We start from the raw sequence: 14909 nt of genomic DNA, 5'->3' as shown, positions 1-14909 counted from the left end.
GAGGCTGCACATAGCCCTGTTTTGTGCACTGAGGAGCTCAGCTCGCCGGAATTCCTCAGTGTAGCGAGAGATCAGGACGCCATTTTTAAATAGAGTCCCGATCTCTGAAGCCCCACAATGAACCCCGACACTTCCCCCCCCCCACACCTCAAGCCCCAACAAACAATGGGAGGGTTCCCCCACCCACAATACCAGCACAGAGTACCCGTGGCCCGATCGCCACTGCGCAAAAAATGCCAGCTTGACACCTTGGCAGCAATTGGCATCTGGCAGTGTCACCTGGACAGTGCCAGGCTGACACCCAAGTGGCACCAGTCCCAGGGTACCACCCTGCCCAAAGGGCATAACACCTGGGGGCCACCGATTGCTTGGGAGACCCCACGAGTACTGTTCCATCTAGTCCTGGTTTGTTGATAACGTGTGTTTCTCAGTGCTGAGGGCACCGGGAAACATGCAGCTAAACGTGTTCGCTATGGGACTTTGTTCCCACTTAGTTAAATCCTGGTTTGTGGATATCATTACTGAACGGCGCTCACCCAAGGTCTCCGAGGCGAAGGGGATAGATCCTAACACCTTGGATACCTCGCGAAACTGCACATTAAAGTGAGACTAGCTGCCTCGCTTTAATATGCAGATTTGCCTCAAAGTGATCCCACCCAAATGGTCGGGATTTATATCGCAACATTTTGCTAGATCTCGCGAGGCGTTGCAAGCCGGGTGGATCCTGGAGCAGGCTCTCCCAGCTTCTATCGGCGTGGAGCTGCTTTTTGGGCACAGCGTGGCCGTTCAATCGTGCCCATCATCTTTAACCCTTACGAGTACAGGGTACTGATGGAAATTATAAAAGCAGGGTTGCAAAACAATAAATACTGTATTGTTTAAATCACAATATTCACAGGACAAAATGATTTTTTGGCCTTCCCCAATGGAGGTTCAATTTTCTCACCAGCCCAATAAATAATAATAATAATCGCTTATAATTGAGGCGGAGTGGAATTGGCCCTTAAGTGGCCAATTTATGGGCCTCAATTGGGCAAGGGTGAGCTTCCTGTCCAAGGCCTTCCCCTCCTCAGCATAAAATCGCTATGTGGATGGGACGGGACGGCATCCGGAGGGAATCCCGTCCATGCAATTTCATGCTCCCCCTGCTGAAAAATTTGCTAATGGGGGAAGCATTAAATTCTGTCCATAGATCCACCAGAGCCATGTATAATTTCCCAACCCAGGGTGCAGGCACGCAGGCTCATTTGACCACCATAACATGTCATCTACATAACTGAGTACATCTAAAGCCTGTTTAAGGTTCAGGACTAACTTATTTTACTGCCCGCCCTTGCCCCTCACATATTTTAAACTCTCCTGATGCTAGGGCACAAGTAGAATCTTCAGACTATTCATCCGCAGATGATGAATGGGAGATTACCGTGGATTGCTCAGCACTATCCTGCTTCAATATTCAAATGCATATATTTTATAGAGGAGAGATCACTGAATCAGGAAGAAGAAACCTGCTTCGGGAGTTTGAGGCATATTGCGGCAACTCAACATCCACCAAGGCCAAAATCAGCTAACTTGTGAGACTATGCAAGTTATTTCTAAGGACAGATCATGTAATCAGCAAATTACATCTTCCTTACTAAACTGAAATCAAAAGCGTGCAATAAATTGAGCAAGATTTATTGCGTGGGAGTACTCAGTAATATTGTGAGAGAGGAGTGAGAAAGTTGATGCAATGTGAGCCTCAGCATGTTTGCATATTTCAAAATGGCTGAATGATTACACAAGTTATCTTAACCCTTCAGGTGCTAAAAACCCCGGCATGATTTTGTTACAGAATACCTCCTGTCACTTCACTTATTATGTAATAAGGATGCCATCAACATTTAACCCACTTTGGTACAGCACAAGACTTCAGTTTTACTTAGACCAATCTCTTGGAACAATTGAACTAATCAGAAAAAACATAAAACATGGTCTGTCTGTCAACTTATTCTACAGCCTTAAACTCTTAAGCTTTCCAATTTTTAAATCTCCTACAGTTTTTGAACAATTTGTCTGGATCAAATCATAGAATTTACAGTGCAGAAGGAGGCCATTTGGCCCATCGAGTCTGCACAGGCCCTTGGAAAGAGCACCCTACTTAAGCCCACACCTTGGAAAGAGCACCCTACTTAAGCCCACACCTTGGAAAGAGCACCCTACTTAAGGCCACACCTCCACACTATCCCCGTAACCCAGTAATCCCACCTAACCTTTTTGGACATTAAGGGGCAATTTAGCATGGCCAATCCACCTAACCTGCATATCTTTGGATTGTGGGAGGAAACCGGAGTAACCCAGAGGAAACCCACGAGTGCAAACTCCACAGACAGTTGGCCAAGGCCGGAATTGAACTTGGGTCCCTGGAACTGTGAGGGAGCAGTGCTAACCACTATGCCACCCCATCATGGCTGATCTCATCTCGGCCTCAACTTTACTTTACTACCCATTAATCATAGAATTTAGTGCAGGAGGCCATTCAGCCCCTTGAGTCTGTACTGGCCCTTGGAAAGAGCACCCTACTTGAGCCCCACGCCTCCACCCCATCATCCCCTTTATTCCCGTAACTCAGTAACCCCACCTAACCTTTTTGGACACTAAGGGCAATTTAGCATGGCCAATCCACCTAATCTGCACATCTTTGGACTGTGGGAGGAAACCGGAGCACCCGGAGGAAACCCACGCAGACATGGGAAGAATGGGGAGAACGTGCAGACTCCACACAGTGACCCAAGCTGGGAATCGAACCTGGGACCCTGGAGCAGTGAAGCAACTGTGCTAACCGCTATGCTACCATGCTGCCCACTAATCCTTCAACTCATGACTAATTTTAGAAATCTGTTTATCCTCTCCTTAAATTTACTCAATTTTCTGGCATCCACTGCACTCTGGATTTATGAGAGAAGTAATTTCTCCTCATCTGTTTTAAATCGGCTACCCCATATCCTAATACTATGACCTCTCTCTCTAGAATGCCCCACAAGAGGAAGCATCTGCTCTACATCTACGTTGTCAATACCTTTTGTAGATCTCTTCAGGTGAGCACTCCACGTGGTGCAAAGCACAATGTATACAGTCACATATACACCATAAAAGGTTAAAATCTGCTGCACCATCAATGTCCCATGAGGCAAATCAGCAGTATTTGAGATTAGGACTTTGAGCTTTTAAATCTCCAAGTGTGACACTGCCTCTTTAAGATCTTCCAGCTTTTTAAAAAAGACGCAACAACCTTACAGGTGGATACCAGTTACATACTTACCTATATAATTCCAAATAATTTTAAAACATTGGCCTTTATTACAGGAGAAATCCCATTTCAGGGAACCATACACAGTGGGTGAAATTTTTACCCCACTCCATTAGCATGCTCCGCAGAGTAAACATCTTTTTTGACCCATCTTTTAGCAACTGGCCCTCACTTTCCTTTTTTTAAATTTAATTTAGACGACCCAATTATATATATTTTTTCCAATTAAAGGGCAATTTAGCGTGGCCAATCCACCTAACCTGCACATCTTTGGGTTGTGGGGGTGAAACCCACGCAGACACGGGGAGAATGTGCAAACTCCACACGGACAGTGACCCAGGGCCGGAATTCGAACCCAGGTCCTCAGCGTCGCAGTCCCAGTGCTAACCACTGCGCCACGTGCTGCCCTGGCCCTCACTTTCCTTTCTAATTATTAATCAGTGTAAAAAAAGGACATTGGAGGAGAAAAGGAAAATTGTTGGAATAGGTCATTCAAACGGAGGTAGAAATGTTCTAAACATTGTAAACAACAGTCCTGACAAGATCAACTCCAGCATTTTATACCAATTTTTCAAAGCACATTCTATTATTATTGGACATGGTATCTTGCTGGTATTTATTACAATGTTTAGTAGCTGAAGTTGAACAAAATTGAAGTTTCCACCCATGTTAAAGGATAGTGTTTACACACACTCAACCTGCTCAGATCTAAACATTGAATCTTAAGGAGAGCGTACAATTCAGTTGTCTCCAAAATTAGATGACATCTCAGAGAAATATGCTGTTTGGCTAGGTTAACAGGTTATTTTCACTTGCCTGGATGTGCATTTTCACAATAGCTTTTCCAATAAGTGTTGCACCAAAGAAGGTCCAGAATGGAACGAGGAAGTGTCCACATGTTATTCCAGCCAGGTCAAAGAGGGGATTGGGAATCTACAACACATCCAGGATAACATTTAACAAAAAAAAAATGAACATAGGAAAAAAATGGATTGATCTGTGCAGAACTTGAATTTAATCAGACTGCTGTAAAAAATATCTTTTATACGCCATCTACAACAACCAATAAAATATAGCTTTAGCTATAATAGGGCTAACATCCATTTTGTACACAGGCAATGCCGACTCCAGCTCAAGTGTCATTCACCTTTTTCGTGCAGCTGCTCTTTCTCGTTGTTGTGAACAGCAATGTTACACCATCGCCCTCCAAGCAAATGGTGAAACTTGAATCAGTTTATCTGTTTTTGATGTTGTTTGTGGAGGGAGGATTAAAGGACAGGGAGGCCTTGATGCTCTTAAAATGCTTGACATGGTAATAGGCAGACAGGGCCTTCAATATCTCAAATATCAATAAAGAGAGTATGTTTATAACCAGTTTTCAGAAACAGCACTCATAAGAACGAGGAGTAGGCCACCTGGCACTGATCGCAAGATAGCGTTCTTCCCATAAATTATTTTTGAAAATTAACCAGCACAATTGTAAGCTCCATCACTAGATGAAATTGAGTTTCATGAATTGCAAATTCCATGATGAAAGAGAGCAACTGCTATGGTAAGAAAATTCATTAACAAAATTAAATGTATGCTCTGTTTAATACCCGCGCCTTATTCTCCACCACAAGTGATATGTGCTACAGAGTGAAAGTTTCCAGGTTTCTATGTATGTGGGAAATCAGGACTGAAGCCTATTCTATCATTTTAAGGTGTAGTCTCACTCCAACACTTCACTATCATCCAAGAAAACACTTCAGTGCAGCACCAGGAGAATTCTGCATTGACGATGTCACCTCCCAGATTGAGAAGTGAAAGATCCTGTCTGTCTATTCTCATAGGGTCTAGGGTCTTCTCCTTAAGACTCACCATTCCTCTTCCATCAACAGAATCAAAAACAGATCAACTGATCATTCATTTCATTCTTGGTTGCGGGGCGCTACTGTGTGTAAAATGGTTGTTACATTCACCGACAAACACTCACTGCACTTGAAATAATTAATAGGACGTGCAGCATTCTGAAAATCCTTAGACAGCATAAGAATCCACATAAACATTTTGTTCTTTCACTGGAGTCACCGCCTTTTATTTCCCCTTCCGACTCGACAGCTGCACACTATCTTTGAGTTTATTAACTGTTGTCTTTTACTTACTGAAGCACAGGCCAAGATTCCGAAGAACCCAACCTTTTGCACCAGGTTCTGAACAGCCAGCTTCGCTCGGGTTGGAAGGTCCTTATGAAGGAAGAACAGAATAAATCTTCAGGAAAAATCTTAAAATAGTGATCTCTAACATTATAATGCTGGTACACTGCTTCAGTGACAAAGCAGAGTCTTAATTGCTTTGTATCGGCTAGAGCAAAGTTTTGCAGATCAGATTGTAAAAAGACTTCGGAGTACGCTTCAGCCAAGAGATGTACGACAAACACCAATCGGTCTCAACCTGGAGCAATGCAACATCTGAAGCTTGTGGGTACATCATTAGAAACTCATTTAGGAGATTTTAGTTTTGTGAGAAGCAGCAATTTTTTCACCTGTAGCCTTCCATTAAATATTGTCTAGGAATGATGCTTTGCTATAATACTCGACATGAGCCAAGGCCATTCTAGTTTCTGAACAGAGGATGCACAGCATGATGCAGCAAGTACTCTAACTTTGATCTAACACTTGCTCAATACATACAAAGACCAGTGTCTGTAGTAATAAAAACAAAACATGTTGGAAAACTCAGCTGATCAGGCATCTGTGGAGCGAAACAAAGTTAACATTTCAAAACCAGTGTCTGTCGTACATTAGCACCTATACAATAGTTCTCTCTTCTGCCCCCAAAAAAACAGCTGGAGGTGCCAAATGCTACAATAGAATTTACTTTACCCAAGTGAACACCTCAAACTAAAAATCTGCACGGGAATTCAATTACTGTCGTTAATGACATCTGGAAACTTTTGTATGTACTTTATACACAAGCTCAATGTAAATCAATTTATTTTGGTAATGTGAGCTATATATAAGATTTTCGACCACATGAAAATGCTAAACCATTTTCTCAAAAATGCTCAGCATTTACTAATTAGCCATTTTTCTTGAGTAATGGACTTGTCCTTTTTTTAAAATGTAAGAGTACCCAATTAATTTTTTCCAATTAAGGGTACAATTTAGCGTGGCCAATCCACCTATCCGGACTTGTCTTTTAATTCAGTATGAGAGGCCAACAGTAAATTAACTTTCTCCCTTCTCTCCAGCACTCGCATTCTGAGTTTCACTGACCTCTCACAATCATTACTTGAAGGATTTTCATTCCTCCCAATTTGTATGTTTTTCATTTCTGTGGTTCAAATTATACTGACTATTGGGATAAATTACTTGAAAGCTCCAATATTCAATTAATTTAATAACTATCTGGAATCTGAAGATTTTCTTCATAATATATTTAAACACAAGGATTGTGCAGCATTGTTGGTTATATTTTACGAAGAAATCTGGGCAACCAAAAAAGACAGTTTGTTGAAAATGTTTTCCTTTTCAAAAACAAATTCTGGGTCATGCATTGCCAGTACTGAACACACTCAAACACAGCAGCAAACTGACTGAAGGAACTGGAAAAGCATATTCCCCGCTGTCCTTTGGAAGTTTATAACTATCCTTCGAAAGTAACTGCTTTCAGCAAATAAAAATGTATAATTCTAATGTTCACAAAAGTTCAAAGATGTGCGAAACTATTTTTTTTTAGGTTCAGGCCCAGAGTGCAGGATATCACCAAGATTTGAGAGAGTAATCAAGACAATGGCATTAGTAAAGTGGCATCGATCAAATAAGGCCAAACTTGGGGTTTAAAAGTCTTTAAAAAGATTGCAGTATTGGAAGGAGGTAAGTTTCAAAATACGTATATCTGAATATGCCTTCCTCTCAACATAGCGAACTTCGTAAGGAGAGCAAGAGCATGCAGAATGCCTTATTATCCTGGTAATAAGTTCTGTACTTAACCACAACATACATTAGAAGGTTACTATATTTGCTCTGGTTGGCTTCAAATATAGAACTCTTTATTCTACGAGTGTGTTTTTAAAATAGCAACCATCTTAGAAATCCTTTTAGAATTAAAATTGGCTTTTCATCCCCTGTTTGAACAGAGAGGCATGGTTTTATTGATATGAAGTCTCAGATTTGTAAGGCGTGCGCAAGGGCAGCTGAGCGACGGTGACAGAGAGTGAGTGAAGATGGGTGGTTTACATACAGACAATGTCCCCGGACGATGCATTAGCTGGATTTTCAACTGAGAAGGTCCGTTACAGCATGAGCCAATATGTTCTGATGAACACCCATCCCCATGGATTACTGACATTTTTACTGTAAATATCCAATCCAGATACCTGACTGACCTGATGATTTACACACCCAAATACAGGACCAACTATTATTCTAATGTTAATTGTAAGTATGTGTGTGCCTGCATGTTTGTGAGCGGAGTGTATTTAAAAATTCATTCTTGGGATGTGGACGTCACTGGTTACTGCCCATCACTAATTTGGGGAGGGGGGGGGACCAGCATGACGACGTGGGTTATGCCTCCATTTCCTTTCTGAACAAATGCTGGATTATCTGGAGCAAAAACCCAGCTGGGCAGTCTGAGCTGCACGCTGGTTTTCCCATCTCAGCCAGCACTTCAGTGAAAAGGATGGAAAATTCCACCCTATGTGATATTCTTCACAGATACTCATTGATAAGTGTATCACATCTGACAAGGGATGAGTAGATGACCTACTGTCAGACCTCCTCCACCTGATGTTTCTTGGAAGTGCACATGTCCACCTTGGGGTCAATTACCCTGGGAGATTACTTTCCTCTTTGGAATCTCTCATCCTCCAGTAAACCATAGAATTCCTTCAGTGCAGAAGGAGGCCATTCAGCTCATCGAGTCTGCACCGACCCTCAGAAAGAGCACCCTACCAAGGCAAACTCGCCCACCCTATTCCCGAAACCCCACCTAATCTGCACATCTTTGGATTGTGGGAGGAAACCAGAGCACCGGGAGAGGGTGCACCCAGAGCACTAGAGGAAACACACGCAGACACGGGGAGGCAGTGCACACTCCACACAGACAGTCACCCAAGGCCAGAATTGAACATGGGTCCCTGGTGCTGTGATGCAGCAGTACTAACTACTGTGCCGCCCCAAACACCTCGCAGACGAGATCAATCTTCAAATTGGTAGTGAAAAGGCTGTATATAAAAATCTGCATAATGCACAGCATAACCAACCCAACATATTGCACCAGTTGCAAAAATTCATTATCTAAATTTAACTGTTTTAAAATAATTGTTTTGCTAACCAGAGGCATGAACCATTCACAAAACTGCATCTTGGGTATCTATAAAAATTTTAAATCTACCATGTAAAATATAAAACTCGGTGCACAAACCTATTTTAGCCCCCATTTATGGAAACTATTTCAGTTATGCAAATAATCTTCAGCACATCATTCTGTACCAAAAGAGAACATGAAAAACCACAAACCCCACCCTTGTTACCAATCCTACATTTACTAATCTAATGTGCCCCAGTTGGTCAGAGGTGTGTAATACGTTGCTGATGGCTAAGCAAGGCTTTGCTGAGTCACTACTCAGTATATATAACTTTGAGATAGTAAAATGGTTATGCTAGCACATGCGCAAGAAAGATCCAACCATCTTTAGCTCCTGGATTAATGATCTTCCCTCCATCCGAAGGTCATGTGACATGGTGTTTGCTGGTGATTGCACAATGTTCAGCACTATTCACATCTCCTCAAATACTGAACTGTACTGTGTCTATGTGCAGCAGGACCTGAAAACATTTAGGTTTGGGCTGGTAAGTGGCAAGTAACAACCACTCCACACAAGTGCAGGCAATGACCATCTCCAAAAAGAGAGATTCAAACCATTTCCCCTGGACATTGAACGGCACAGTCATTGCTGAATCTCCCACTATGAACATCTTGACATTTCCTTTGACTAGAAACGGAACTGAAGCCGCCATTAAAATAGTGTGGATCGAAGAGTAGTTAGAGTCTGGGAATTCTGTGGCGAGTAACTCATCTCCTGACTCTGCAAAACCTGTCCACCATCTACAAGGCACAAGTCAAGAGTGTAATGGAATACTCTCCACTGGATGAGTGCAGCTCCAACAATACTCAAGAAGCTCGACACCATCCAGGACAAAGCAGTCTGCTCAGTTAGCACTCCATCCACAACATTCACTGTCGCACAGTGGCAGCAGTGTACACATTTTTGTTTAATAAATTTAGAGTACCCAATTAATTTTTTCCAATTAAGGGGCAATTTAGCATGGCCAATCCACCCACCCTGCACATCTTTGGGTTGTGAGGGTGAAACCCACGCAAACACGGGAGAATATGCAATCTCCACACGGACAGTGACCCAGAGCCGGGATCGAACCTGGAACCTCAGCGCAGTGAGGCAGCAGGGCTAACCCACTGCGCCACCGTGCTGCCCTGTGTGTACATTTATAAGGTGCCCTGCAATAACTCACCAAGGCTCCTTCGACACCACCTTCCAAATCCGCGACCACTATCACCTAGAAGGATGAGGACAGCAGATGCATGGGAACACCACCATCTACACGTTCACCTCCAAGTCACACACTATCCTGAGTTAGAACTATAATGCCGTTTCTTCACTGTCCTGGAATTCCCTCCCTAACAGCACAGTGGTTGTACCTACGTCGCATGGACTATAGAGGGTGAAGGCAGCTCACCTTCTCAGGGGTAACAGGAAAGGGCAATTTAATGCTGGCCAGTGATACCCACATCCCACGAAAGAATAGATAAACAATAATAATAATAATCTTTATTAGTGTCACAAGTAGGCTTACATTAACACTTCAATGAAGTTACTATGAAAATCTCCTAGTTGTTACACTCCGGCGCCTGTTCGGGTTCAAGGGAGAATTCAAAATGTCCAATTCACCTAGCAGGACGTCTTTCGGGACTTGCGGAAGGAAACCGGAGCACCCGGGGGAAACCCACGCAGACACGGGGAGAATACGCAGACTCCGCACAGACAGTGACCCAAGTGGGAATTGAAACCGGGTCCCTGGCACTGTGAAACAATAGTGCTAACCACTGTACTACCGTTCCACCCTGAAAGAAATTAATTCCCTGAACATGCCTCATTATCAGCCGATCAAAAACATTTATCCTCAAAAGATAAATTCAGATCATCATATTCACTCTGCACTAAATAAATTTTACAAGAGATTCAGGCTACAAATGAAACCTGTTAGATTATCATAACCGTTTAAGATTATTTCTCCAAGAATGTTCCATTTTCCAGAATTACAAATGTAGAAAATCTTGTGCAGCATATTTAGTTCCATTCCAAAATCTGTGGTTGCTCCCATTTATACCAAAGCGAATAAATTATGTAATAATCTGCACGCTGTGTATTTATCAAGTCTTAGAACAAACTTCTCAGGCAATGGAAAATTTTCTGACAGCACGTTTTGGATCATTTCAATTCACATTAACAGTCTCACTATCTCACCTTTGACTTTATGTAAGATTACAACTTGAAGGTTATCCAACCTTGATGGAAAGAGTAGAGTTACAGATGGCACAGTGGCACAATGGTTAGCACTACTGCCTCACGGCACCGTGGACCCAGGTTAGATCCCGGCCCCAGGTCACTGTCTGTGTCGAGTTTGCGCATTCTCCCCGAGTCTGCGTGGGTTTCATCCCAACAACCCAAAGATGTGCAGGGTAGGTGAATTGGCCACGCTAAATTGCCCCTTAATTGGAAACAAAAGTTTTTTTTAAAAAAAGAGTAGAGTTCTCTTGTTGTCTCACTTCAGCATTCAATTCCCGTACCAGCCTCCCCGAACAGGTGCCGGAATGTGGCGACTAGGGGCTTTTCACAGTAACTTCATTTGAAGCCTACTTGTGACAATAAGCAATTTTCATTTCATTTTCCTTTCTATTGTTTGGAGTCTAAAAATGTCTTTAAACTGCAAAATCTGGCCCATCTTTGTTCGCAGGTGTTCAACTGCAACTGTGAAGCTGTTCTTGGGGAATTTACGTTCTTTGTATATCTCAACACAGATGTTTCCTATCTATAATTTTTCTTCCTCTTCTTTCTTTCCCCAACTCCTAACAAATATTTTCCCCTCCCTCCTTTAGAGTATACACTCATCCCTGCCAAAGCAGCAGGTAGGCAGCCAACAGCACACACTCTGCCAATGGTTCTGCTCAAGAGAGAGAGCAGAGAGGGGGGCAACGAGAGAGAGGCAGAAAGGGGAGCAGCAAGAGAGAGGGGGGCAGCGAGAGAGAGGCAGAGAGGGGGGCAGCAAGAGAGAGGCAAAGTGAGAGAGCCAGCGAAAGTGAGAGAAAGAGAGCGAGCGAGGGAGAGAAAGAGAGCGAGCGAGGGAGAGAAAGAGAGCGAGCGAGGGAGAGAAAGAGAGCGAGCGAGGGAGAGAAAGAGAGCGAGCGAGGGAGAGAAAGAGAGCGAGCGAGGGAGAGAAAGAGAGCGAGCGAGGGAGAGAAAGAGAGCGAGCGAGGGAGAGAAAGAGAGCGAGCGAGGGAGAGAAAGAGAGCGAGCGAGGGAGAGAAAGAGAGCGAGCGAGGGAGAGAAAGAGAGCGAGCGAGGGAGAGAAAGAGAGCGAGCGAGGGAGAGAAAGAGAGCGAGCGAGGGAGAGAAAGAGAGCGAGCGAGGGAGAGAAAGAGAGCGAGCGAGGGAGAGAGAGCGAGCGAGCGAGAGAAAGAGAGCGAGCGAGAGAAAGAGAGCGAGCGAGGGAGAGAAAGAGAGCGAGCGAGGGAGAGAAAGAGAGCGAGCGAGGGAGAGAAAGAGAGCGAGCGAGGGAGAGAAAGAGAGCGAGCGAGGGAGATAAAGAGAGCGAGCGAGGGAGAGAAAGAGAGCGAGCGAGGGAGAGAAAGAGAGCGAGCGAGGGAGAGAAAGAGAGCGAGCGAGGGAGAGAAAGAGAGCGAGCGAGGGAGAGAAAGAGAGCGAGCGAGGGAGGGAAAGAGAGCAAGCGAGGGAGAGAAAGAGAGCAAGCGAGGGAGAGAAAGAGAGCGAGCGAGGGTGAAAGAGAGAGAGAGAGAGAGCCAGCGAAAGAGAGAGAGAGCCAGCGAGAGAGAAACATAAATAGTGGGAAAATTGACAACATGGGATTTCTGGAATGTAACTATACCCTGGCAGTGAAATTATGCTGTTATGCGAGAGTGCCTTTAAGAACTGGATGTTTAAGCAATGTACCTTTAAGAAAACAGTGATGTCAGAGTGGGTGGAGCCATTTTGCAGTTTAGTTTGGTTTTACAGTTTGAAAGTGCCTGGCTGGTTTTGCTGAGAGCAGTTTAAAAGTAGAAAGCCAGTTTGAGACAGCAGCTTGAAAAGTTCTGGTTTGCTGTGATCTGCTGGAAGGGAGAAAGCCAGGTTTGAGAAAGCAGCGTGGGTGTGTCTGTGGGTTTCCAGAGAGCTGCATGAAGAAAGCAAGGTGATGGAGCTGAAGTCACCCAAGCTAATATATCTCTGCCACTCTACAGAAAATATATATATCCTTTAACCTGATGTGATACTGTTTAAAGGTGTTAAGTCTCTTGGAAGTTTGAAGGAACATTTTAGGGAATTACTTACTGTTGCAATATTTTCTGAGTTATCTTTGAAGTAAGGGGTGTTAAGAGATCCAATGTTTATCTAAGATGTTAAGCTGAGTTCATGGAATAAACAGTGTTTTGTGTTGAAAAACCCACGTGTCCATAATTGTAATCCCACATCTAGGGAAAAAGCCGTGTGCTAAGAAAAGCAACAAATACATTAAAGGGAGAGGTTGGTTGAACTCCATGATACATTTTGGGGTTCTGAAAACGCCTCGCCCATAACAATTCCTTAAGGAGAAGAGGAATTACTGCACTAAGTGGGGGAAGGAAATACTGCTGATCCTGGAATCTGAAATCAAAGAGAAGGTGCTGGACAATCTCAGCAGGTCTGGCAGCATTTGTAGGGAGAGAAAAGAGCTAACGGTTTTGAGTCCAGATGACAAAGTGTTTTAACAAAGGGTCACCTGGACTCGAAACGTTAGCTCTTTTCTCTCCCTCCAGATGCTGCCAGACCTACTGAGCTTTTCCAGCATTTTCTCTTCAGGAAGAAAACAATCTTCTTTGAAGGACTCTCTTATGATTCTCCATCACCAATTGAAAATTAAATAAGTTGCAGGTCAACAATAGTGAAAATTGACCAGGTCAATTTGAGAGATCCAGTCTAATTATATCCTTCTTCCGGATTTTCTCCTCCCATCAATCTGCACCTTCTTTAGGTTGGAGAAGAGGCTAGAGATCTGGCACAAGCCTGGACTAATGTCATTCCTTCGTAATTTGTTCACTTGTGCAAGACAGCAACTATGGTCATTAACCCTTGGTGTTTCCCTTCCGCCAAGCACTTGACCTCTGCCAATTCCTTCATCCAGTACAATATGACTGAATTAGCTGTGGCAAGAGATCATCAGCCCAAAATATTAGCCCTGTATGTCTCTCCACAGATGCTGCCTGACATGTTAAGTTTTTGCAGGATTTTCAATATTTGTAACTGAATCAGGAACTGTGCCCGCAATTGCCTGAACTGTAGCAGCCAAATTATATACTGCTCTGAAACAACACTCCAAAATGCTAATTTACCGACTTACAGACACACACACACCGAAGAGGGCAAACTTCCCATAACTAGGAATTTGGTTGGTGGATTAACAGAAGCACTACAATAAGGTGCCATATCACACATGCAGCAACAAATCAGTAAATCAAACAAAAAAGAATAAAATCAACAATGCCAAGTGCAAGCTAGTGAGCTGGTTTATTTTTCCTGGCCGTGACAATGCGAGGGACCAAATTTCAACACGGCTAATTGCCAAATGGAGTTTTATGGATGAGCATACAAATTAGGAGCAACTGTAGGCCATTTGGCTCCTCGAGCCCATTCCATCATTCAGTAACGTCATGGCTGATCAGATTCAGGCCTCAATTCCACTTTGCTGCCTTCCCTCACATCCTTTGACTCCATTGTTAGTCAAGAATCTATTTACCTCTGCCTTAAAAATATTCAATGACACTGCCTCCATCGCTCTGAGAGAGAGAGAATTCTGCAGATTCACGACTCTCAGAGAAAAAAATTCTCCTCATCTCCGTTTTAAACTGTGTTCCCTAATCCATGGTTTTTCAAAGTGTGGCTGCGGGCAGGTGTCAGAAGGGTTGCAGTGTTTGCCTGTCCGGCCTCAGGACCAGATTTCCAGGTCCTACTTCTTTCCTGCCATAGGATCATGCTGCTCTGCTGCTTAGGCCTTGAGAGAATTTAAGGTAAAGTTTTAGTTGAAGGATTTTGTTCTGTAAATACCTCCCAGAGCACTGGCTGATATTTATCTGGGAATTGCAGCTTGGATAGGATATTTTATTTATTCTCAGCATTTACTGGGAGCGGAGATGTGTGGGACTTCTAGTCAGGGCCAAAGATTGTCATTAGTGAGAAAATAATGGTCTCAACAAAAGGATGACACCTCATTTTCGTTCCCTCCAGATTTTATATTCATTTCTGAAAAGGGGATGGAGGAATTAACTTTAACAGGCAACATGTATAGATTGTGTGAGAATGTGA

At 43.4% G+C, this 14909-nt stretch overlaps 1 protein-coding gene across 4 annotated transcripts in view; it reads right to left on the bottom strand.

Annotated features, from left to right (window-relative positions):
* The window catches only part of vmp1 (vacuole membrane protein 1), a 220893-nt gene that overhangs the window by 45065 nt on the left and 160919 nt on the right, over positions 1–14909 (bottom strand). For all 4 annotated transcript variants that reach the window (XM_072469916.1, XM_072469917.1, XM_072469919.1 and 1 more), the window contains exons 8-9: positions 5434–5514; positions 4106–4222 (exon numbers count right to left, since the gene is read on the bottom strand). In XM_072469916.1, coding sequence (XP_072326017.1) covers positions 4106–4222; positions 5434–5514 — 198 coding nt within the window. The remainder of the gene's footprint in view (positions 1–4105; positions 4223–5433; positions 5515–14909) is intronic.

This window comes from Scyliorhinus torazame, chromosome 12 (assembly GCF_047496885.1).
Source record: "Scyliorhinus torazame isolate Kashiwa2021f chromosome 12, sScyTor2.1, whole genome shotgun sequence".
NCBI lineage: Eukaryota > Metazoa > Chordata > Chondrichthyes > Carcharhiniformes > Scyliorhinidae > Scyliorhinus > Scyliorhinus torazame.
Note: the sequence above shows the minus strand (reverse complement) of the source record. Positions and strands in the feature narration are given on the sequence as shown.